At 48.0% G+C, this 23,527-nt stretch overlaps 1 protein-coding gene across 1 annotated transcript in view; it reads left to right on the top strand.

The window, feature by feature from the left end:
- Positions 1-3,061: 3,061 nt before the first annotated feature.
- Positions 3,062-23,527, top strand: part of LOC120042713 (protein FAM126B-like) — a 55,727-nt gene continuing 35,261 nt past the window's right edge. The window contains exons 1-3 of the mRNA XM_038987514.1: positions 3,062-3,095; positions 11,778-11,893; positions 16,240-16,335. Coding sequence (XP_038843442.1) covers positions 11,796-11,893; positions 16,240-16,335 — 194 coding nt within the window. The 5' untranslated portion in view covers positions 3,062-3,095; positions 11,778-11,795. The remainder of the gene's footprint in view (positions 3,096-11,777; positions 11,894-16,239; positions 16,336-23,527) is intronic.

Genomic DNA, 23,527 nt, shown 5'->3' with positions numbered 1-23,527 from the left:
CTGGAAGAGGCTGGATGTTAGGGGTGGGATAGGGCTTTAATCTCTATGGAATGGGCTGGATGTTAGGGGTGGGATAGTGCTTTAGTCTCTGGAAGAGGCTGGATGTTAGGGGTGGGATAGGGCTTTAGTCTCTATGGAAGAGCCTGGATGTTAGGGGTGGGGCTTTAGTCTCTATGGAAGAGGCTGGATTTTAGGGATTGGGCTTTAGTCTCTATGGAAGAGGCTGGATGTTAGCGGTGGGATAGGGCTTTAGTCTCTATGGAAGAGGCTTGTTGTTAGGGGTGGGGCTTTAGTCTCTGGAAGAGGCTGGATGTTAGGGGTGGGATAGGGCTTTAATCTCTATGGAATGGGCTGGATGTTAGGGGTGGGATAGTGCTTTAGTCTCTGGAAGAGGCTGGATGTTAGGGGTGGGATAGGGCTTTAGTCTCTATGGAAGAGCCTGGATGTTAGGGGTGGGGCTTTAGTCTCTATGGAAGAGGCTGGATTTTAGGGATTTGGCTTTAGTCTCTATGGAAGAGGCTGGATGTTAGCGGTGGGATAGGGCTTTAGTCTCTATGGAAGAGGCTGGATGTTAGGGGTGGGGCTTTAGTCTCTATGGAAGAGACTGGATTTTTGGGATTGGGCTTTAGTCTCTATGGAAGAGGCTGGATGTTAGGGGTGGGATAGGGCTTTAGTCTCTATTGAAGAGGCTGGATGTTAGGGGTGGGATAGGGCTTTAGTTTCTGGAAGAGGCTGGATGTTAGGCGTGGGGATTTAGTCTCTATGGAAGAGGCTGGATGTTAGGGGTGGGATAGGGCTTTAGTCTCTATGGAAGAGGCTTGTTGTTAGGGGTGGGGCTTTAGTCTCTGGAAGAGGCTGGATGTTAGGGGTGGGATAGGGCTTTAATCTCTATGGAATGGGCTGGATGTTAGGGGTGGGATAGTGCTTTAGTCTCTGGAAGAGGCTGGATGTTAGGGGTGGGATAGGGCTTTAGTCTCTATGGAAGAGCCTGGATGTTAGGGGTGGGGCTTTAGTCTCTATGGAAGAGGCTGGATTTTAGGGATTGGGCTTTAGTCTCTATGGAAGAGGCTGGATGTTAGCGGTGGGATAGGGCTTTAGTCTCTATGGAAGAGGCTTGTTGTTAGGGGTGGGGCTTTAGTCTCTGGAAGAGGCTGGATGTTAGGGGTGGGATAGGGCTTTAATCTCTATGGAATGGGCTGGATGTTAGGGGTGGGATAGTGCTTTAGTCTCTGGAAGAGGCTGGATGTTAGGGGTGGGATAGGGCTTTAGTCTCTATGGAAGAGCCTGGATGTTAGGGGTGGGGCTTTAGTCTCTATGGAAGAGGCTGGATTTTAGGGATTGGGCTTTAGTCTCTATGGAAGAGGCTGGATGTTAGCGGTGGGATAGGGCTTTAGTCTCTATGGAAGAGGCTGGATGTTAGGGGTGGGGCTTTAGTCTCTATGGAAGAGACTGGATTTTTGGGATTGGGCTTTAGTCTCTATGGAAGAGGCTGGATGTTAGGGGTGGGATAGGGCTTTAGTCTCTATTGAAGAGGCTGGATGTTAGGGGTGGGATAGGGCTTTAGTCTCTATGGAAGAGACTGGATGTTAGTAGTGGGATAGGGCTTTAGTCTCTATGGAAGAGGCTTGGAAAGCCGGTGCTGAAGGTCAGATATCGGTCCGCTGTCGTTACTGGAAGAGGCTAGTAAAGCTCTGTCAGGACAGACCCCTGGGTCTATCTAGTCACTGCTGGAGATATCGTTGTAGACGGCTCCGTCTATGTGTGTGTGATGCATAATTTATGATCCTCTGTCTTCTCTCATCTACCATGGCTGTAGACTACTCTCATCAGTTACACAGCACGGCTCTCTGCAGACAGACATTGGATATACAGAGAGAACCTGGCTCTGGGCAGGCAGTCAGGCAGTGAAGGGCGTGGTTAGCAATTAGCATAGCAGTCAAGGACATGGCTAGCATGGTAGCAGGGTTAGCATTATCACAGCTGTGAAGGGTATGGTTCGCATGGGTAGCAATATCACAGCAGTGAAGAATATGGTTAGCACGATAAGCAATTTTCATAAGACATTTTCATGATAAGCAAATAGCATGGTTAGCAGTAGCATGGTTAGCAATAGCATGGTTAGCAGTAGCATGGTTAGCACAGTAGTGAATGGCATGGTTAGCATTAGCAGTGCTGATCTCATGAAGGATTAGTGTTGGGGTACAGACAGACCCAGTGAGTAACTCTCCCCCAGAGGACGGACGGACAGAGACCCAGTGAGTAACTCTCCCAGAGGACGGACGGACAGAGACCCAGTGAGTAACTCTCCCAGAGGACGGACGGACAGAAACCCAGTGAGTAACTCTCCCAGAGGACGGACTTACAGAGACCCAGTGAGTAACTCTCCCAGAGGACGGACGGACAGAGACCCAGTGAGTAACTCTCCCAGAGGACGGACAAAGGATAGGAGAGACTACTAAGGGCATGCAGTCCATTACGACACAGATCAGAGGTCACTAAGCTTACTCTGAAAGCACACACAAACACTGTCCACCAGACTGTTAAAATCAACCAACCCAGCCAAAGAAGCTTGTTTCATTGACCTCTGCATTGAAGAGCTTGTTTCATTGACCTCTGCATTGAAGAGCTTGTTTCATTGACCTCTGCATTGAAGAGCTTGTTTCATTGACCTCTGCATTGAAGAGCTTGTTTCATTGACCTCTGCATTGAAGAGCTTGTTTCATTGACCTCTGTCTGGCCATCCAGAATCACACCACACGGCCTTTGGCCCCGTTGAAGCGTGCTCATCGTTTTCCTGACGTTCTCAGCTAACCCGTTTATTCACACAAACACACACACACACACACACACACACACACACACACACACACACACACACACACACACACACACACTATCAACCAGACTGTTCAAACCAACCAACCCGGCCAAAGCTCTCCAACATTACTTTCTCTCTCTGGTTTTTCAGGAGATTGTGGACAAAGATGGGAACAGCAAGCTCCTGTCGTTCACCATCCCCTCCCTGTCCAAGCCCTCTGTGTATCACGAGGTAAGTCACCATCCCCTCCCTGTCCAAGCCCTCTGTGTATCACGAGGTAAGTCACCATCCCCTCCCTGTCCAAGCCCTCTGTGTATCAAATCAAATCACATTTTATTTGTCACATACACATGGTTAGCAGATGTTAATGCGAGTGTAGCGAAATGCTTGTGCTTCTAGTTCCGACAATGCAGTACTAACCAACAAGTAATCTAACCTAACAATTCCACAACTACTACCTTATACACACAAGTGTAAAGGGATAAAGAATATGTACATAAAGATATATGAATGAGTGATGGTACAGAACGGCATAGGCAAGATGCAGTAGATGGTATAGAGTACAGTATATACATATGAGATGAGTAATGTAGGGTATGTAAACATAAGGTGGCATAGTTTAAAGTGGCTAGTGATACATGTATTACATAAAGATGGCAAGATGCAGTAGATGGTATAGAGTACAGTATATACATATGAGATGAGTAATGTAGGGTATGTAAACATAAAGTGACATAGTTTAAAGTGGCTAGTGATAAATTTTTACATAATTTCCATCAATTCCCATTATTAAAGTGGCTGGAGTTGAGTCAGTATGTTGGCAGCGGCCACTAAATGTTAGTGGTGGCTCTTTAACAGTCTGATGGCCTTGAGATAGAAGCTGTTTTTCAGTCTCTCGGTCCCTGCTTTGATGCGCCTGTACTGACCTCGCCTTCTGGATGATAGCGGGGTGAACAGGCAGTGGCTCGGGTGGTTGTTGTCCTTGATGATCTTTTTGGCCTTCCTGTGACATCGGGTGGTGTAGGTGTCCTGGAGGGCAGGTAGTTTGCCCCCGGTGATGCGTTGTGCAGACCTCACTACCCTCTGGAGAGCCTTACGGTTGTGGGCGGAGCAGTTGCCAGGCGGTGATACAGCCCGACAGGATGCTCTCGATTGTGCATCTGTAGAAGTTTGTGAGTGCTTTTGGTGACAAGCCGAATTTCTTCAGCCTCCTGAGGTTGAAGAGGCGCTGCTGCGCCTTCTTCACAACGCTGTCTGTGTGAGTGGACCAATTCAGTTTGTCCGTGATGTGTACGCCGAGGAACTTAAAACTTTCTACCCTCTTCACTACTGTCCCGTCGATGTGGATAGGGGGGTGCTCCCTCTGCTGTTTCCTGAAGTCCACAATCATCTCCTTTGTTTTATTGACGTTGAGTGAGTGGTTATTTTCCTGACACCACACTCCGAGGGCCCTCACCTCCTCCCTGTAGGCCGTCTCGTCGTTGTTGGTATCAAGCCTACCACTGTAGTGTCGTCCGCAAACTTGATGATTGAGTTGGAGGCGTGCAAGGCCACGCAGTTGTGGGTGAACAGGGAGTACAGGAGAGGGCTCAGAACGCACCCTTGTGGGGCCCCAGTGTTGAGGATCGGCGGGGTGGAGATGTTGTTACCTACCGGGCAGGGTCGAGACCCGGGGTCGAGACACAGGGCGGGGTCGAGACCCGGGGTCGAGACACAGGGCGGGGTCGAGACCCGGGGTCGAGACACAGGGCGGGGTCGAGACCCGGGGTCGAGACACAGGCGGGGTCAAGACCCAGGGTCTCGAGCTTGATGACGAGTTTGGAGGGTACTATGGTGTTAAATGCTGAGCTGTAGTCGATGAACAGCATTCTCACATAGGTATTCCTCTTGTCCAGATGGGTTAGGGCAGTGTGCAGTGTGGTTGCGATTGCGTCGTCTGTGGACCTATTGGGTCGGTCAGCAAATTGGAGTGGGTCTAGGGTGTCAGGCAGGGTGGAGGTGATATGGTCCTTGACTAGTCTCTCAAAGCACTTCATGATGACGGAAGTGAGTGCTACGGGGCGGTAGTCGTTTAGCTCAGTTACCTTAGCTTTCTTGGGAACAGGAACAATGGTGGCCCTCTTGAAGCATGTGGGAACAGCAGACTGGGATAAGGATTGATTGAATATGTCCTTAAACACACCGGCTAGCTGGTCTGCGCATGTTCTGAGGACGCGGCTGGGAATGCCGTCTGGGCCTGCAGCCTTGCGAGGGTTAACACGTTTAAATGTTTTACTCACCTCGGCTGCAGTGAAGGAGAGCCCGCAGGTTTTGGTAGCGGGCCGTGTCGGTGGCACTGTATTGTCCTCAAAGCGAGCAAAAAAGTTATTTAGTCTGTCTGGGAGCAAGACATCCTGGTCCGCGACGGGGCTGGTTTTCTTTTTGTAATCCGTGATTGACTGTAGACCCTGCCACATTCCTCTCGTATCTGAGCCATTGAATTGCGACTCTACTTTGTCTCTATACTGGCACTTAGATTGTTTGATTGCCTTGCGGAGGGAATAGCTACACTGTTTGTATTCGGTCGTGTTTCCGGTCACCTTGCCCTGGTTAAAAGCAGTGGTTCGCGCTTTTATCACGAGGTAAGACTGGTAGCCTAGCGTTTAGTGTTGGGCCAGTAACCGAAAGGTCGCTGGTTCGAATGCCCGAGCCAACAAGGTGTAAAATCTGTCTGTGCCTTTGGGTTTGTGCTTAACCCTAGTATGCTCCTGGGGCGCGGGCTACTAAGCCTGACCCTGTAAAACAGCACATTTCACTGCACCTATGAAAATTAAACGGCATTTCTATGTGTTTTCTGTTGCCCTCTGTCCATCCTCTGTGGGTGCATCCCACAGGGTACAGTATTACACTATATAGGGAATATTGTGTCATTTGAGACATTAATCGCCTTTACTCATCTCTCCTGGCCGTAAGGCAGGCTTATTATCTGACCGTCTGGAGAGTGAAGAATGGAGGCTCTGTGATGTTATTCTCATTGTTCACCTCTAGGGGTAACGGTGGTTTATTTTCCTTTCTACTCTGCTCTGCGGTCGGTCAACCCTTTAGAGAATCAATGAACTGAGCTCATTAGCCTAGCCACCGTGCTTCTACACCTGCATTGCTTGCTGTTTGGGGTTTTAGGCTGGGTTCCTGTACAGCACTTTGAGATATCAGCTGATGTAAGAAGGGCTTTATAAATACATTTGATTAGCCAGGAAGTGTTTACAGGAACACACCAATCTGTTAGCTGCTATTGAATGGAGAGAGCGATGCTTTCTACCAGGCCAAATGGAAGTCTTTATGGTCTGGTGTATTACATTAGCCACTGAGTCTATTGGCACCCTGTTCCCTCTGTAGAGCACTACCCTGTTCCCTCTGTAGAGCACTACCCTGTTCCCTCTGTAGAGCACTACCCTGGTCAACAGTAGGGCGCTGTGGGCCCTCCCGAGTGGTGCAGTGGTCCAAGGCATTGCATTGCAGTGCTTGAGGCGTCACTACAGATCTGTGTTCGATCCCGGGCTGTGTCGCAGCCAGCTGCGACCGGGAGACCCATGAGGCGGTGCACAATTTGCCCAGCGTCGTCCGGGTTAGATAAGGGTTTGGCCGGCTTTAACGAATCCTTGCGCGCTGACACGGTCACCAGCTGTGTTTCCTCCACACATTGGTGCGGCTGGCTTCCGGGTTAAGCGACCAGTGTGTCGAGAAGCAGTGCGGCTTGGCAGGGTCGTATTTCGAAGGATGCATGGCTCTCCGACCTTCGCCTCTTCCGAGTCCATACGGGAGTTGCAGCGATGGGACAAGACTGTAACTACCAATTTGGATATCATGAAATTGGGAGTAAAAAGTAATACAAAATAAATGAAACCATTTTTACTCGGGCTCCCTTTCCAGCGTTGGGGAACATTCCAGTCCCCCTGCTGGCTCCCGCCACGTCTATTTATTTCTATGGCACAAACTGTTCACACCGCTCTGGTTGGCGGAGAAAACATTTAGCAGGTTTAAAGCTTATTTTCTTACAATTATACACATTTTACCCTGTCTAATGTGTATTCGTGTGATATTTGATTGACTAAAAAATAACTATCTATGGGCTAAATGTTAGCTGACATGACAAGAGGAACTGATGATGTCCTACCCAATTTAGAAATTGCACCTTGTGAATTCTACAATTCCAACTTTAAAGCGTAAGTTTAAAGCCGGACTGAGTTCCTTAATAAAAGCCTGCTCCCCCTGCCGACCCCTAAGCGCCCCACCATGCAACAGAAGGCAGCGCTCTACGTGACATCAGTCTTACCCCACAGCATGCTGGACTAGCATATCCTCCATACACCACTAGTCTCATCCAGAATGAATTCCCTCTCTGCTTTCTCCCCCTGATACCATCACCAGAAACCAGTTTACTGAAAGGAGGTCTCTGCTCACTGCCACAGTGACTGAGTGTCTCTGGCTCTACATCACCTCAGGAGAGCTCTACTCTATTCTACAATAGTGTGCCAGTTCAGCCCAGGCCAATGTTCCTATTTAAAGGCTACCTATCCTTACTGCAGTACTGTGGCGTGTAGTCACTTTTGGCTACATGGCTCATCTGCGGCCTATTTCTATGTGCATTTTCCCCTAGTACACACAAGCAGACTGACAGACATAGGACACAGACACACGGAACTCTGACATAACCCAGGAAATATGAACAAAGGAAACGACACAAACAAGCAGAATTTCTACCTCATCAGCAGAACGTTTAGTACAATAAACATGGCACCCACTTAGAGGGTAAGAAATGGTGATTGAAAATGTCTTGTTTCAAACATGAAATGCTAGCTAAACTCATCAAAAAAAGAAACGTCCTCTCACTGTCAACTGCGTTTATTATCAGCAAACTTAACATGTGTAAATATTTGTATGAACATAACAAGATTCAACAACTGAGACATAAACTGAACAAGTTCCACAGACATGTGACTAACAGAAATGGAATAATGTGTCCCTGAACAAAGGGGGGGTCAAAATCAAAAGTAACAGTCAGTATCTGGTGTGGCCACCAGCTGCATTAAGTACTGCAGTGCATTTCCTCCTCATGGACTGCACCAGATTTGACAGTTTTTGCTGTGAGATGTTACCCCACTCCTCCACCAAGGCACCTGCAAGTTCCCGGACATTTCTGGGGGGAATGGCCCTAGCCCTCCAATCCAGCAGGTCCCAGACGTGCTCAATGGGATTGAGATCCGGGCTCTTCGATGGCCATGGCAGAACATTGACATTCCTGTCTTGCAGGAAATCGTGCACAGAACGAGCAGTATGACTGGTGGCATTGTCATGCTGGAGGGTCATGTCAGGATGAGCCTGCAGGAAGGGTACCACATGAGGGAGGAGGATGTCGTCCCTGTAACGCACAGCGTTGAGATTGCCTGAAATGACCACAAGCTCAGTCCGATGATGCTGTGACACACCGCCCCAGACCATGACGGACCCTCCAAATCGATCCCGCTCCAGAGTACAGGCCTCGGTGTAACGCTCATTCCTTTGACGATAAACGCGAATCCGACCATCACCCCTGGTGAGACAAAACCGCGACTCGTCAGTGAACAGCACTTTTTGCCAGTCCTGTCTGGTCCAGCGACAGTGGGTTTGTGCCCGTAGGCGACGTTGTTGCCAGTGATGTCTGGTGAGGACCTGCCTAACAACAGGCCTACAACCCCCCCAGTCCAGCCTCTCTCAGCCTGTTGTGGACAGTCTGAGCACTGATGGAGGGATTGTGCGTTCCTGGTGTAACTCGAGCAGTTGTTGCCATCCTGTACCTGTCCCGCAGGTGTGATGTTCGGATGTACCGATCCTGTGCAGGTGTTGTTACATGTGGTCTGCCACTGCAAGGACGATCAGCTGTCCGTCCTGTCTCCCTGTAGCACTGTCTTAATGGTCTCATCTATTCATCAGTTAAATACTGCTGTGTGTCAGAATGTAATGGTCTCATGTATTCATCAGTTAAATACTGCTGTGTCAGAATGTAATGGTCTCATGTATTCATTTACATTTTACATTTAAGTCATTTAGCAGACGCTCTATTCATCAGTTAAATACCGCTGTGTGTCAGAATGTAATGGTCTCATGTATTCATCAGTTAAATACTGCTGTGTGTCAGACTGTAATGGTCTCATGTATTCATCAGTTAAATACTGCTGTGTGTCAGAATGTAATGGTCTCATGTATTCATCAGTTAAATACTGCTGTGTGTCAGAATGTAATGGTCTCCTCTGCTAAATAGTTAGTTGCTGTTAGTTGCTGTTAGTTGCTGTTAGTTACTGTTAGTTGCTGTTAGTTGCTGTTAGTTGCTGTTAGTTGTTGTTAGTTGCTGTTAGTTACTGTTAGTTGCTGTTAGTTACTGTTAGTTGCTGTTAGTTGCTGTTAGTTGCTGTTAGTTGTTGTTAGTTGCTGTTAGTTGCTGTTAGTTGCTGTTAGTTACTGTTAGTTGCTGTTAGTTGCTGTTAGTTGCTGTTAGTTGTTGTTAGTTGCTGTTAGTTACTGTTAGTTGCTGTTAGTTGTTGTTAGTTGCTGTTAGTTACTGTTAGTTACTGTTAGTTGTTGTTAGTTGCTGTTAGTTGCTGTTAGTTACTGTTAGTTGTTGTTAGTTGCTGTTAGTTACTGTTAGTTACTGTTAGTTGTTGTTAGTTGCTGTTAGTTGTTGTTAGTTGCTGTTAGTTACTGTTAGTTACTGTTAGTTGTTGTTAGTTGCTGTTAGTTGCTGTTAGTTACTGTTAGTTGCTGTTAGTTGTTGTTAGTTGCTGTTAGTTACTGTTAGTTGCTGTTAGTTGTTGTTAGTTGCTGTTAGTTACTGTTAGTTACTGTTAGTTGTTGTTAGTTGCTGTTAGTTGCTGTTAGTTGTTGTTAGTTGCTGTTAGTTACTGTTAGTTGCTGTTAGTTGTTGTTAGTTGCTGTTAGTTACTGTTAGTTGCTGTTAGTTGTTGTTAGTTGCTGTTAGTTACTGTTAGTTGCTGTTAGTTGTTGTTAGTTGCTGTTAGTTACTGTTAGTTGCTGTTAGTTGTTGTTAGTTGCTGTTAGTTACTGTTAGTTGCTGTTAGTTACTGTTAGTTGCTGTTAGTTGCTGTTAGTTGCTGTTAGTTGTTGTTAGTTGCTGTTAGTTGCTGTTAGTTGCTGTTAGTTACTGTTAGTTGCTGTTAGTTGCTGTTAGTTGCTGTTAGTTGTTGTTAGTTGCTGTTAGTTACTGTTAGTTGCTGTTAGTTGTTGTTAGTTGCTGTTAGTTAGTTAGTTACTGTTAGTTGCTGTTAGTTACTGTTAGTTGTTGTTAGTTGCTGTTAGTTTCTGTTAGTTGTTGTTAGTTGCTGTTAGTTAGTTAGTTTCTGTTAGTTTCTGTTAGTTGCTGTTAGTTGCTGTTAGTTGCTGTTAGTTAGTTAGTTACTGTTAGTTACTGTTAGTTTCTGTTAGTTACTGTTAGTTACTGTTAGTTGCTGTTAGTTACTGTTAGTTACTGTTAGTTGCTGTTAGTTACTGTTAGTTGTTGTTAGTTGCTGTTAGTTAGTTAGTTACTGTTAGTTGCTGTTAGTTGCTGTTAGTTGCTGTTAGTTACTGTTAGTTACTGTTAGTTACTGTTAGTTAGTTAGTTACTGTTAGTTGCTGTTAGTTACTGTTAGTTGTTGTTAGTTGCTGTTAGTTTCTGTTAGTTGTTGTTAGTTGCTGTTAGTTAGTTAGTTACTGTTAGTTACTGTTAGTTGCTGTTAGTTGCTGTTAGTTGCTGTTAGTTGCTGTTAGTTGCTGTTAGTTGCTGTTAGTTACTGTTAGTTACTGTTAGTTGCTGTTAGTTGCTGTTAGTTGTTGTTAGTTGCTGTTAGTTGCTGTTAGTTACTGTTAGTTAGTTAGTTGCTGTTAGTTAGTTGCTGTTAGTTGCTGTTAGTTGCTGTTAGTTGCTGTTAGTTACTGTTAGTTACTGTTAGTTGCTGTTAGTTACTGTTAGTTGCTGTTAGTTACTGTTAGTTACTGTTAGTTACTGTTAGTTGCTGTTAGTTACTGTTAGTTGCTGTTAGTTACTGTTAGTTGCTGTTAGTTGCTGTTAGTTACTGTTAGTTGCTGTTAGTTACTGTTAGTTACTGTTAGTTAGTTGCTGTTAGTTAGTTGCTGTTAGTTACTGTTAGTTGCTGTTAGTTGCTGTTAGTTGCTGTTAGTTACTGTTAGTTGCTGTTAGTTGCTGTTAGTTACTGTTAGTTGCTGTTAGTTACTGTTAGTTACTGTTAGTTAGTTGCTGTTAGTTAGTTGCTGTTAGTTGCTGTTAGTTGCTGTTAGTTACTGTTAGTTTCTGTTAGTTTCTGTTAGTTAGTTAGTTACTGTTAGTTGCTGTTAGTTGCTGTTAGTTGCTGTTAGTTACTGTTAGTTAGTTAGTTTCTGTTAGTTTCTGTTAGTTACTGTTAGTTACTGTTAGTTACTGTTAGTTTCTGTTAGTTGCTGTTAGTTGCTGTTAGTTGCTGTTAGTTGCTGTTAGTTACTGTTAGTTGCTGTTAGTTGTTGTTAGTTAGTTAGTTACTGTTAGTTGCTGTTAGTTAGTTAGTTTCTGTTAGTTACTGTTAGTTACTGTTAGTTAGTTAGTTTCTGTTAGTTACTGTTAGTTACTGTTAGTTACTGTTAGTTTCTGTTAGTTGCTGTTAGTTGCTGTTAGTTGCTGTTAGTTACTGTTAGTTAGTTAGTTTCTGTTAGTTACTGTTAGTTACTGTTAGTTACTGTTACTGTTAGTTACTGTTAGTTACTGTTAGTTACTGTTAGTTACTGTTAGTTACTGTTACTGTTAGTTACTGTTAGTTACTGTTACTGTTAGTTACTGTTAGTTACTGTTAGTTACTGTTAGTTACTGTTAGTTACTGTTAGTTACTGTTAGTTACTGTTAGTTAGTTGCTGTTAGTTAGTTACTGTTAGTTGTTGATGTGTGTGGCTTTCTTTCCAGCCCTCCAGTCTGGGCTCCATGGGTCTGACAGAGGGAGCTCTGAGTCATCATGACCTCATCAGGGTCGTCTACAGCGGGCTGCACCCTCAGAGAGAAACCTTCACTGCCCAGAACAGGTACTCCTAACCCCCAGAGACCTTCACTGCCCAGAACAGGTACTCCTAACCCCCAGAGACCTTCACTGCCCAGAACAGGTACTCCTAACCCCCAGAGACCTACACTGCCCAGAACAGGTACTCCTATCCCCCAGAGACCTACACTGCCCAGAACAGGTACTCCTAACCCCCAGAGACCTACACTGCCCAGAACAGGTACTCCTAACCCCCAGAGACCTTCACTGCCCAGAACAGGTACTCCTAACCCCCAGAGACCTACACTGCCCAGAACAGGTACTCCTAACCCCCAGAGACCTTCACTGCCCAGAACAGGTACTCCTATCCCCCAGAGACCTACACTGCCCAGAACAGGTACTTCTGACCCCTAACCCCCAGAGACCTACACTGCCCAGAACAGGTACTCCTATCCCCCAGAGACCTACACTGCCCAGAACAGGTACTCCTAACCCCCAGAGACCTACACTGCCCAGAACATGTACTTCTGACCCCTAACCCCCAGAGACCTACACTGCCCAGAACAGGTACTTCTAACCCCCAGAGACCTACACTGCCCAGAACAGGTACTTCTGACCCCTAACCCCCAGAGACCTACACTGCCCAGAACAGGTACTTCTGACCCCTAACCCCCAGAGACCTACACTGCCCAGAACAGGTACTTCTGACCCCTAACCCCTAGAGACCTACACTGCCCAGAACAGGTACTTCTGACCCCTAACCCCCAGAGACCTACACTGCCCAGAACAGGTACTTCTGACCCCTAACCCCCAGAGACCTACACTGCCCAGAACAGGTACTTCTGACCCCTAACCCCCAGAGACCTACACTGCCCAGAACAGGTACTTCTGACCCCTAACCCCCAGAGACCTACACTGCCCAGAACAGGTACTTCTGACTCCTAACCCCCAGAGACCTACACTGCCCAGAACAGGTACTTCTGACTCCTAACCCCCAGAGACCTACACTGCCCAGAACAGGTACTTCTGACCCCTAACCCCCAGAGACCTACACTGCCCAGAACAGGTACTTCTGACTCCTAACCCCCAGAGACCTACACTGCCCAGAACAGGTACTTCTGACCCCTAACCCCCAGAGACCTACACTGCCCAGAACAGGTACTTCTGACCCCTAACCCCCAGAGACCTACACTGCCCAGAACAGGTACTTCTGACCCCTAACCCCCAGAGACCTACACTGCCCAGAACAGGTACTTCTGACTCCTAACCCCCAGAGACCTACACTGCCCAGAACAGGTACTTCTGACTCCTAACCCCCAGAGACCTACACTGCCCAGAACAGGTACTTCTGACCCCTAACCCCCAGAGACCTACACTGCCCAGAACAGGTACTTCTGACTCCTAACCCCCAGAGACCTACACTGCCCAGAACAGGTACTTCTGACCCCTAACCCCCAGAGACCTACACTGCCCAGAACAGGTACTTCTGACCCCTAACCCCCAGAGACCTACACTGCCCAGAACAGGTACTTCTGACTCCTAACCCCCAGAGACCTACACTGCCCAGAACAGGTACTTCTGACCCCTAACCCCCAGAGACCTACACTGCCCAGAACAGGTACTTCTGACCCCTAACCCCCAGAGACCTACACTGCCAAGAACAGGTACTTCTGACCCCTAACCCCCAGAGACCTACACTGCCCAGAACAGGTACTTCTGACCCCTAACCCCCAGAGACCTACACTGCCCAGAACAGGTACTTCTGACCCCTAACCCCCAGAGACCTACACTGCCCAGAACAGGTACTCTTGACCCCTAACCCACAGAGACCTTCACTGCCCCTCTCTCCCTGTCCTTGATCCCTCTGTCCCCTCTCTCCCTGTCCTTGATCCCCCTGTCCCCTCTCTCCCTGTCCTTGATCCCCCTGTCCCCTCTCTCCCTGTCCTTGATCCCCCTGTCCCCTCTCTCCTCTCTCCTTGATCCCTCTGTCCCCTCTCTCCCTGTCCTTGATCCCCCTGGCCCCTCTCTCCCTGTCCTTGATCCCCCTGTCCCCTCTCTCCCTGTCCTTGATCCCTCTGTCCCCTCTCTCCCTGTCCTTGATCCCCCTGTCCCCTCTCTCCTCTCTCCTTGATCCCCCTGTCCCCTCTCTCCTCTCTCCTTGTCCCCAACCTCCCATCTCTCTGACCCTGGCCCTTCTCACCCTGGCCCCTCTCCCTGGTCCCTCTGTCCCCGATCCCCCTGGCCCCTCTCCCTGGATATTTCCAGCTTGACCCTTTACCTCAGCCTGCAGAGGCAGTGATTTCCTTGATAGCAGGCTGTGTCATCATCACTGTCATCACACTGTGTTTGTACATATAAATGGGAGCACTAGTTCTATTTCCTAATTTTCCACACTCCCTTTGTGTACTGACGGTGGGTGACGTGGTGGGGGACGGTGGGTGACGTGGTGGGGGACGGTGGGTGACGTGGTGGGGGACGGGGTGACGTGGTGGGGGACGTTGTGACGTGGTGGGGGTCGTTGTGACGTGGTGGGGGACGTTGTGACGTGGTGGGGGACGGTGGGTGACGTGGTGGGGGACGTTGTGACGTGGTGGGGGACGTTGTGACGGGGTGACGGTGGAGGACGGGGTGACGGTGGAGGACCGGGTGACGGTGGAGGACGGGGTGACGGTGGAGGACGGGGTGACGTGGTGGAGGACGGGGTGGCGGTGGAGGACCGGGTGACGGTGGAGGACGGGGTGACGGTGGAGGACGGGGTGACGGTGGAGGACGGGGTGACGGTGGGTGACGTGGTGGGGGACGGGGTGACGGTGGAGGACGGGGTGACGTGGTGGAGGACGGGGTGACGGTGGAGGACGGGGTGGCGGTGGAGGACCGGGTGACGGTGGAGGACGGGGTGACGGTGGGGGACGGGGTGACGGTGGAGGACGGGGTGGCGGTGGGGGACGGGGTGACGGTGGAGGTTGGGGTGGCGGTGGAGGACCGGGTGACGGTGGAGGACGGGGTGACGGTGGGGGACGGGGTGACGGTGGAGGACGGGGTGACGTGGTGGGGGACCGGATGACGTGGTGGGGGACGTTGTGACGTGGTGGGGGACCGGGTGACGTGGTGGGGGACGGGGTGACGGTGGAGGATGGGGTGGTGGTGGAGGACCGGGTGACGGTGGAGGACCGGGTGACGGTGGAGGACGGGGTGGCGGTGGAGGACGGGGTGGCGGTGGAGGACGGGGTGGCGGTGGAGGACGGGGTGACGGTGGAGGACGGGGTGACGTGGTGGGGGACCGGATGACGTGGTGGGGGACGTTGTGACGTGGTGGGGGACCGGGTGACGTGGTGGGGGACGGGGTGACGGTGGAGGATGGGGTGGTGGTGGAGGACCGGGTGACGGTGGAGGACCGGGTGACGGTGGAGGACGGGGTGGCGGTGGAGGACCGGGTGGCGGTGGAGGACGGGGTGGCGGTGGAGGACCGGGTGACGGTGGAGGACCAGGTGACGGTGGAGGACGGGGTGGCGGTGGAGGACGGGGTGGCGGTGGAGGACGGGGTGACGGTGGAGGACCGGGTGACGGTGGAGGACCGGGTGACGGTGGAGGACGGGGTGGCGGTGGAGGACCGGGTGGCGGTGGAGGACCGGGTGGCGGTGGAGGACCGGGTGGCGGTGGAGGACGGGGTGGCGGTGGAGGACGGGGTGGCGGTGGAGGACGGGGTGGCGGTGGAGGACGGGGTGGCGGTCGTTGTGACGTGGTGGGGGACGGGGTGACGGTGGAGGACGGGGTGACGTGGTGGGGGACGTTGTGACGTGGTGGGGGACGTTGTGACGTGGTGGGGGACGGGGTGACGGTGGAGGACCGGGTGGCGGTGGAGGACCGGGTGACGGTGGAGGACCGGGTGGCGGTGGAGGACCGGGTGACGGTGGAGGACCGGGTGGCGGTGGAGGACCGGGTGGCGGTGGAGGACGGGGTGACGGTGGAGGACGGGGTGGCGGTGGAGGACGGGGTGGCGGTGGAGGACGGGGTGACGGTGGAGGACGGGGTGACGGTGGAGGACGGGGTGACGGTGGAGGACCGGGTGACGGTGGAGGACGGGGTGGCGGTGGAGGACGGGGTGGCAGGTGGAGGACCGGGTGACGGTGGAGGACGGGGTGACGTGGTGGGGGACCGGGTGGCGGTGGAGGACGGGGTGGCGGTGGAGGACGGGGTGGCGGTGGAGGACGGGGTGACGGTGGAGGACGGGGTGGCGGTGGAGGACGGGGTGTCGTGGTAGGGGACCGGGTGGCGTGGTAGGGGACCGGGTGACGGTGGAGGACCGGGTGGCAGGTGTCTGACAGTGATCCTGTGTGGTGGTGGAGGACGGGGTGGCAGGTGTCTGACAGTGATCCTGTGTTTGTGTTTCAGGTTTGAAGTGCTGTGTTTCCTCATGTTGTGCTACAACTCTGCTGTGGTCTACATGCCTCTCTCCTCCTACCAGTCAGTCTGCAGGATGAGCTCACGGTGAGGACTCGCTCTCTCTGGCTCTCTGGCTCTGTCTCTCTCTGTCGCTCTCTGGCTCTGTCTCTCTCTGTCGCTCTCTGGCTCTCTCTGTCGCTCTCTGTCTCTGTCTCTCTCTGGCTCTGTCTCTCTCTGGCTCTGGCTCTGGCTCTCTCTGGCTCTGGCTCTCTCTGTCGCTCTCTGGCTCTGTCTCTCTCTGTCGCTCTCTGGCTCTGTCTCTCTCTGTCGCTCTCTGGCTCTGTCTCTCTCTGTCGCTCTCTGGCTCTCTCTGTCGCTCTCTGGCTCTGGCTCTCTCTGTCGCTCTCTGGCTCTGTCTCTCTCTGTCGCTCTCTGGCTCTCTCTGTCGCTCTCTGGCTCTGTCTCTCTCTGTCGCTCTCTGGCTCTGTCTCTCTCTGTCGCTCTCTGGCTCTGTCTCTCTCTGTCGCTCTCTGGCTCTGTCTCTCTCTGTCGCTCTCTGGCTCTGTCTCTCTCTGTCGCTCTCTGGCTCTGTCTCTCTCTGTCGCTCTCTGGCTCTGTCTCTCTCTGTCGCTCTCTGGCTCTGGCTCTGTCATTCAGGATTCCTATTTGACTCAGCCATGCCTTCTTAACCGTCCAACATTTCCACAACTCCCACCCCTTCTAATGCGACTAGCCCCGATGCTCCCTCTTTTTCCCCTGCCCCGCTACAAAGTTTCTCCCTGCAGGCAGTCACTGAGTCCGGGGTGCTGAAGGAGCTCCTGAAACTTGACCCCCTTTCTTCTTTAAGGTTTCTCACCCCTATAATCACCGAGCCGATCTCCAACCTTCTCCTTTCTGGGGAGATTCCCATTGTTTAGAAGGCATCCACTGTGCGTCCTTTATTTAAAGGGGGAGATCAAGCGGATCCTAACTGTTATAGGCCTATTTCTATTTTGCCCTGTTTATCAGAAGTTTTGGAAACACTTGTCAATAATCAACTGACTGGCTTTCTTGATGTCTATAGTATTCTCTCTGGTATGTATCTGGTTTCCCCTCAGGTTATGGATGTGTCACTGCAACCTTAATGGTCCTCAATGATGTCACAATTGCCCTTGATTCTAAGCAATGTTGTCCTGCTATCTTTATTGACTTGGCCAAAGCTTTTGATACGGTAGACCATACCATTCTTGTGGGCTTGAGGTAGTCACCTCATACAAGTACTTGGGAGTATGGCTAGACGGTACACTGTCCTTCTCTCAGCACATATCAAAGCTGCAGGCTAAAGTTAAATCTAGACTTGGTTTCCTCTATCGTAATTGCTCCTCTTTCACCCCAGCTGCCAAACTAACCCTGATTCAGATGACCATCCTACCTATGCTAGATTACGGAGACATAATTTATAGATCGGCAGGTAAGGGTGCTCTCGAGCGGCTAGATGTTATTTACCATTCGGCCATCAGATTTGCCACCAATGTTCCCTATAGGACACATCACTGCACTCTATACTCTCTGTAAACTGGTCATCTCTGTATACCCGTCGCAAGACCCACTGGTTGATGCTTATTTATAAAACCCTCTTAGGCCTCACTTCCCCCTATCTGAGAGATCTACTGCAGCCCTCATCCTCCACATACAACACCCGTTCTGCCAGTCACATTCTGTTAAAGGTCCCCAAAGCACACACATCCCTGGGTCACTCCTCTTTCAGTTCGCTGCAGCTAGCGACTGGAACGAGCTGCAACAAACACTCAAACTGGACATTTTTATCTCAATTAGTGGGTATGCATTAGAGTATAGTGGGTATGCATTAGAATATAGTGGGTATGCATCTGGGTATAATGGGTATGCATCAGGCTATAATGGGTATATGCATCATGGTATAGTGGGTATGCATAAGGGTATAGTGGGTATGCATCAGGGTATAGTGGGTATGCATCAGGGTATAATGGGTATGCATCAGGGTTTAATGGTGTATATAATGGGTATGCATCATGGTATAATGGGTATGGATCAGGGTATAATGGGTATGCACCAGGGTATAATGGGTATACATCAGGGTATAATGGGTATGCATCAGGGTATAATGGGTATACATCAGGGTATTCATCAGGGTATAATGGGTTTTCATCAGGGTATAATGGGTATGCATCAGGGTATGTAATGGGTATGCATCAGGGTATACATCAGGGTATAATGGGTATGCATCAGGGTATAATGGGTATACATCAGGGTATAATGGGTATGCATCAGGGTATAATGGGTATACATCAGGGTATAATGGGTATGCATCAGGGTATAATGGGTATGCATCAGGGTATAATGGGTATGCATCAGGGTATAATGGGTATGCATCAGGGTATAATGGGTATACATCAGGGTATAATGGGTATACATCAGGGTATAATGGGTATACATCAGGGTATAATGGGTATACATCGGGGTATTCATCAGGGTATAATGGGTATACATCAGGGTATACATCGGTATACATCAGGGTATAATGGGTATACATCAGGGTATAGTGGGTATACATCAGGGTATTATGAGTATACATCAGGGTATACATCAGGGTATTCAGCAGGGTATAATGGGTATACATCAGGATATAATGGGTATACATCAGGGTATTCTTCAGGGTATAATGGGTTTTCATCAGGGTATAATGGGTATGCATCAGGGTATATAATGGGTATGCATCAGGGTATAATGGGTATGCATCAGGGTATAATGGGTATACGTCTGGGTATTCATCAGGGTATAATGGGTATACATCAGGGTATAATGGGTATACATCAGGGTATAATGGGTATACATCAGGGTATAATAGGTATACATCAGGGTATTCATCTGGGTATACATCTGGGTATAATGGGTATACATTAAGGTATTTGTCAGGGTATACTGGGTATACATCAGGGTATTCATCAGGGTATAATGGGTATTCATCAGGGTATAATGGGTATTCATCGGGGTATAATGGGTATACATCAGGGTATACTGGGTATGTATCAGGGTATAATGGGTATGTATCAGGGTATAATGGGTATACATCAGGGTATAATGGGTATACATCAGGGTATAATGGGTATACATCAGGGTATAATGGGTATACATCTGGGTATTCATCAGGGTATAATGGGTATACATCAGGGTATTCGTCAGGGTATAATGGGTATACATCAGGGTATAATGGGTATACATCAGGGTATAATGTGTATGCATCAGGGTATAATGGGTATGCATCAGGGTATAATGGGTATGCATCAGGGTATAATGGGTATACATCAGGGTATAATGGGTATACATCAGGTTATAAGGGTTATGCATCAGGGTGTAATGGGTATACATCTGGGTATAATGGGTATACATCATGGTATAATGGTTATGCATCTGGGTATAATGGGTATGCATCAGGGTATAATGGTCATACATCAGGGTATAATGGTCATACATCAGGGTATAATGGGTATCTATCAGGGTATAATGGGTATGCATCAGGGTATAATGGGTATACGTCAGGGTATTCATCAGGTTATAAAGGGTATACATCAGGATATACATCAGGGTATAATGGGTATACATCTGAGTATTCATCAGGGTATAATGGGTATACATCTGGGTATACATCAGGGTATAATGGGTATACATCAGGGTATAATGGGTATACATCAGGGTATAATGGGTATACATCAGGGTATTCATCTGGGTATAATGGGTATACATCTGGGTATAATGGGTATACATCAGGGTATTTGTCAGGGTATAATGGGTCTACATCAGGGTATAATGGGTATACATCAGGGTATAATGGGTATTCATCAGGGTATAATGGGTATACGTCAGGGTATTCATCTGGGTGTAATGGGTATACATCTGGTTGTAATGGGTATACATCTGGGTGTAATGGGTATACATCTGGGTGTAATGGGTATACATCAGGGTATAATGGGTATACATCAAGGTATAATGGGTATACATCTGGGTGTAATGGGTATACATCTGGGTGTAATGGGTATATATCTGGGTGTAATGGGTATACATCTGGGTGTAATGGGTATACATCTGGGTATAATGGGTATACATCTGGGTATAATGGGTATACATCTGGGTGTAATGGGTATACATCTGGGTGTAATGGGTATACATCAGGGTGTAATGGGTATATATCTGGGTGTAATGGGTATACATATGGGTATACATCTGGGTGTAATGGGTATACATCTGGGTGTAATGGGTATACATCTGGGTGTAATGGGTATACATCTGGGTGTAATGGGTATACATCTGGGTGTAATGGGTATACATCTGGGTGTAATGGGTATACATCAGGGTGTAATGGGTATACATCTGGGTGTAATGGGTATACATCAGGGTGTAATGGGTATATATCTGGGTGTAATGGGTATACATATGGGTATACATCTGGGTGTAATGGGTATACATCTGGGTGTAATGGGTATACATCTGGGTGTAATGGGTATACATCTGGGTGTAATGGGTATACATCTGGGTGTAATGGGTATACATCTGGGTGTAATGGGTATACATCAGGGTGTAATGGGTATACATCTGGGTGTAATGGGTATACATCTGGGTGTAATGGGTATACATCTGGGTGTAATGGGTATACATCTGGGTATAATGACTATGGCTACATGCCTCCAGAAGGACATCTGAGGCTGAGTGGTGTTTTTCTGAAGGTGGATGGTGCTGTGGAATTACATGGAGATCACAAGCTCTTCAGCTGGGCAGCAGTGTCGTGATGGAGGGAATGGCCTATATGGAGACTACCTAAGACCACTGCAACAGAGTTATTGGGAAGTGTGGGAATAAGCTTATGCCAGAGTACGTTTAACCCCTCCCTTGTTCATTTCAAAAGCCACATGTTCATGACCTAATTCATATAATGTCAAATTATTTTACATTCATATTACCTCTCCTACAGAAGACTGAGTGACAGACTCCAGTGGTCATTATTCATAGATTCACCAAACAGCTATTATTCTATGTTTCATTGTTCCTGGTAGATACTACTGGTTATGATTGCAGACAGAGCCCAGAGACAGAGCCCAGAGAATGGGATGGTGTAGTATTGGATGAGTTATATTTTGATAAGGTGCATACATGGGGATGTCCACTTCAGCCAGAGATATGTCCATGCTGTAGAGAGACACCTAGCGGACTGAGACTTCACTGTTGTAGACATATACCAGAGAGTGATATCTGGCAAACTAATCCATTACATTAGCTACCTAGCTACATAATGTGGCGTGAACTCAACTGAGTAAGACTTTTAACTTGAAAACATGCAGGATACCTCTTTCCCTGATTTCTGTTTTGTTTACACAGTGTTATGCTTGTGGCGGCGGTGTTGTTGGAGGGCGGCGGTGTTGTTGGAGGGCGGCGGTGTTGTTGGAGGGCGGCGGTGTTGTTGGAGGGCGGCGGTGTTGTTGGAGGGCGGCGGTGTTGTTGGAGGGCGGCGGTGTTGTTGGAGGGCGGCGGTGTTGTTGGAGGGCGGCGGTGTTGTTGGAGGGCGGCGGTGTTGTTGGAGGGCGGCGGTGTTGGTGGAGGGCGGCGGTGTTGTTGGAGGGCGGCGGCGGTGTTGGAGGGGTGGGCGGCGGTGTTGTTGGAGGGGTGGGCGGCGGTGTTGTTGGAGGGCGGCGGCGGTGTTGTTGGAGGGCGGCGGTGTTGTTGGAGGGCGGCGGCGTTGTTGGAGGGGTGGGCGGCGGTGTTGTTGGAGGGCGGCGGTGTTGGTGGAGGGCGGCGGCGGTGTTGGAGGGCGGCGGTGTTGTTGGAGGGGTGGAGGGTGGTGATGTTGGAGGGTGGTGATGTTGGAGGCGAAACTGCCAAAACGTATTATTGTACGTCAGAATTGCAGATTTGTTCGAGTCTAAAATGGTTTTTACATTTACATTTATTTACATACATAGGTTTTTACGGAGTTTTTTTATACCTATATACATACACCTATATACACACACATACCTATATACACACACCTATATACACACACATACCTATATACATATACATACCTATATACATATACATACCTATATACATACACATACCTATATATACATACACATACCTATATACATACACATACCTATATATACATACACATACCTATATACATACACATACCTATATACACATACCTATATACATACACATACCTATATACATACACATACCTATATACACATACCTATATACACATACCTATATACATACACATACCTATATACACATACACATACCTATATACATACACATACCTATATACATACCTATATACATACACATACCTATATACATACACATACCTATATACACACACATACCTATATACATACACATACCTATATACATACCTATATACATACACATACCTATATACACATACCTATATACATACACATACCTATATACACATACCTATATACATACACATACCTATATACATACACATACCTATATACATACACATACCTATATACATACACATACCTATATATACATACACATACCTATATACATACACATACCTATATATACATATACATACCTATATACATACACATACCTATATACATACCTATATACATACACATACCTATATATACATACACATACCTATATACATACACATACCTACATACATACACATACCTATATATACATACACATACCTATATACACACACATACCTATATACATACCTATATATACATACACATACCTACATACATATACATACCTATATACATACACATACCTATATACATACCTATATACACATATATACTTTTTTAAAGAATATACCGTTATTATTCCCCAAACCCTACCACCCTTCCCCCAATTGGAGTAAACTAATAAACACTTCTGCTTCTACCTTCAGTTTATACATCTTATACCCAATTTACAGACACAATCTATTTTACAAGAGTTATATTTAGTTGGTTTTTAGTCCTTCCTCTATTTCTGATGTCCATCCAGTTTGATTTCTATTTGTGACTGTGCTATTTCACAAAAGTTCTGAACCAATATAAATTCTACAGACCCGTATGTTTTACATTGGTTATCTTGTTACTAGTCCAACCCTTCAGCTCCATTCAACCCCTCCCATCTATCTCTCAACACCATCCATTTTGGATTTCTATTTGCTATATATTTTTCAACTGTGATGCTTCACAAAAGTACTGAACCTTTCTATTCTCATAGCTTCTACAGATTGTAAATTAAAGATAAAATG

This window comes from Salvelinus namaycush, unplaced genomic scaffold, assembly GCF_016432855.1.
Source record: "Salvelinus namaycush isolate Seneca unplaced genomic scaffold, SaNama_1.0 Scaffold750, whole genome shotgun sequence".
Taxonomy (NCBI): domain Eukaryota; kingdom Metazoa; phylum Chordata; class Actinopteri; order Salmoniformes; family Salmonidae; genus Salvelinus; species Salvelinus namaycush.
This window is presented reverse-complemented; position numbering and strand designations above follow the sequence as displayed.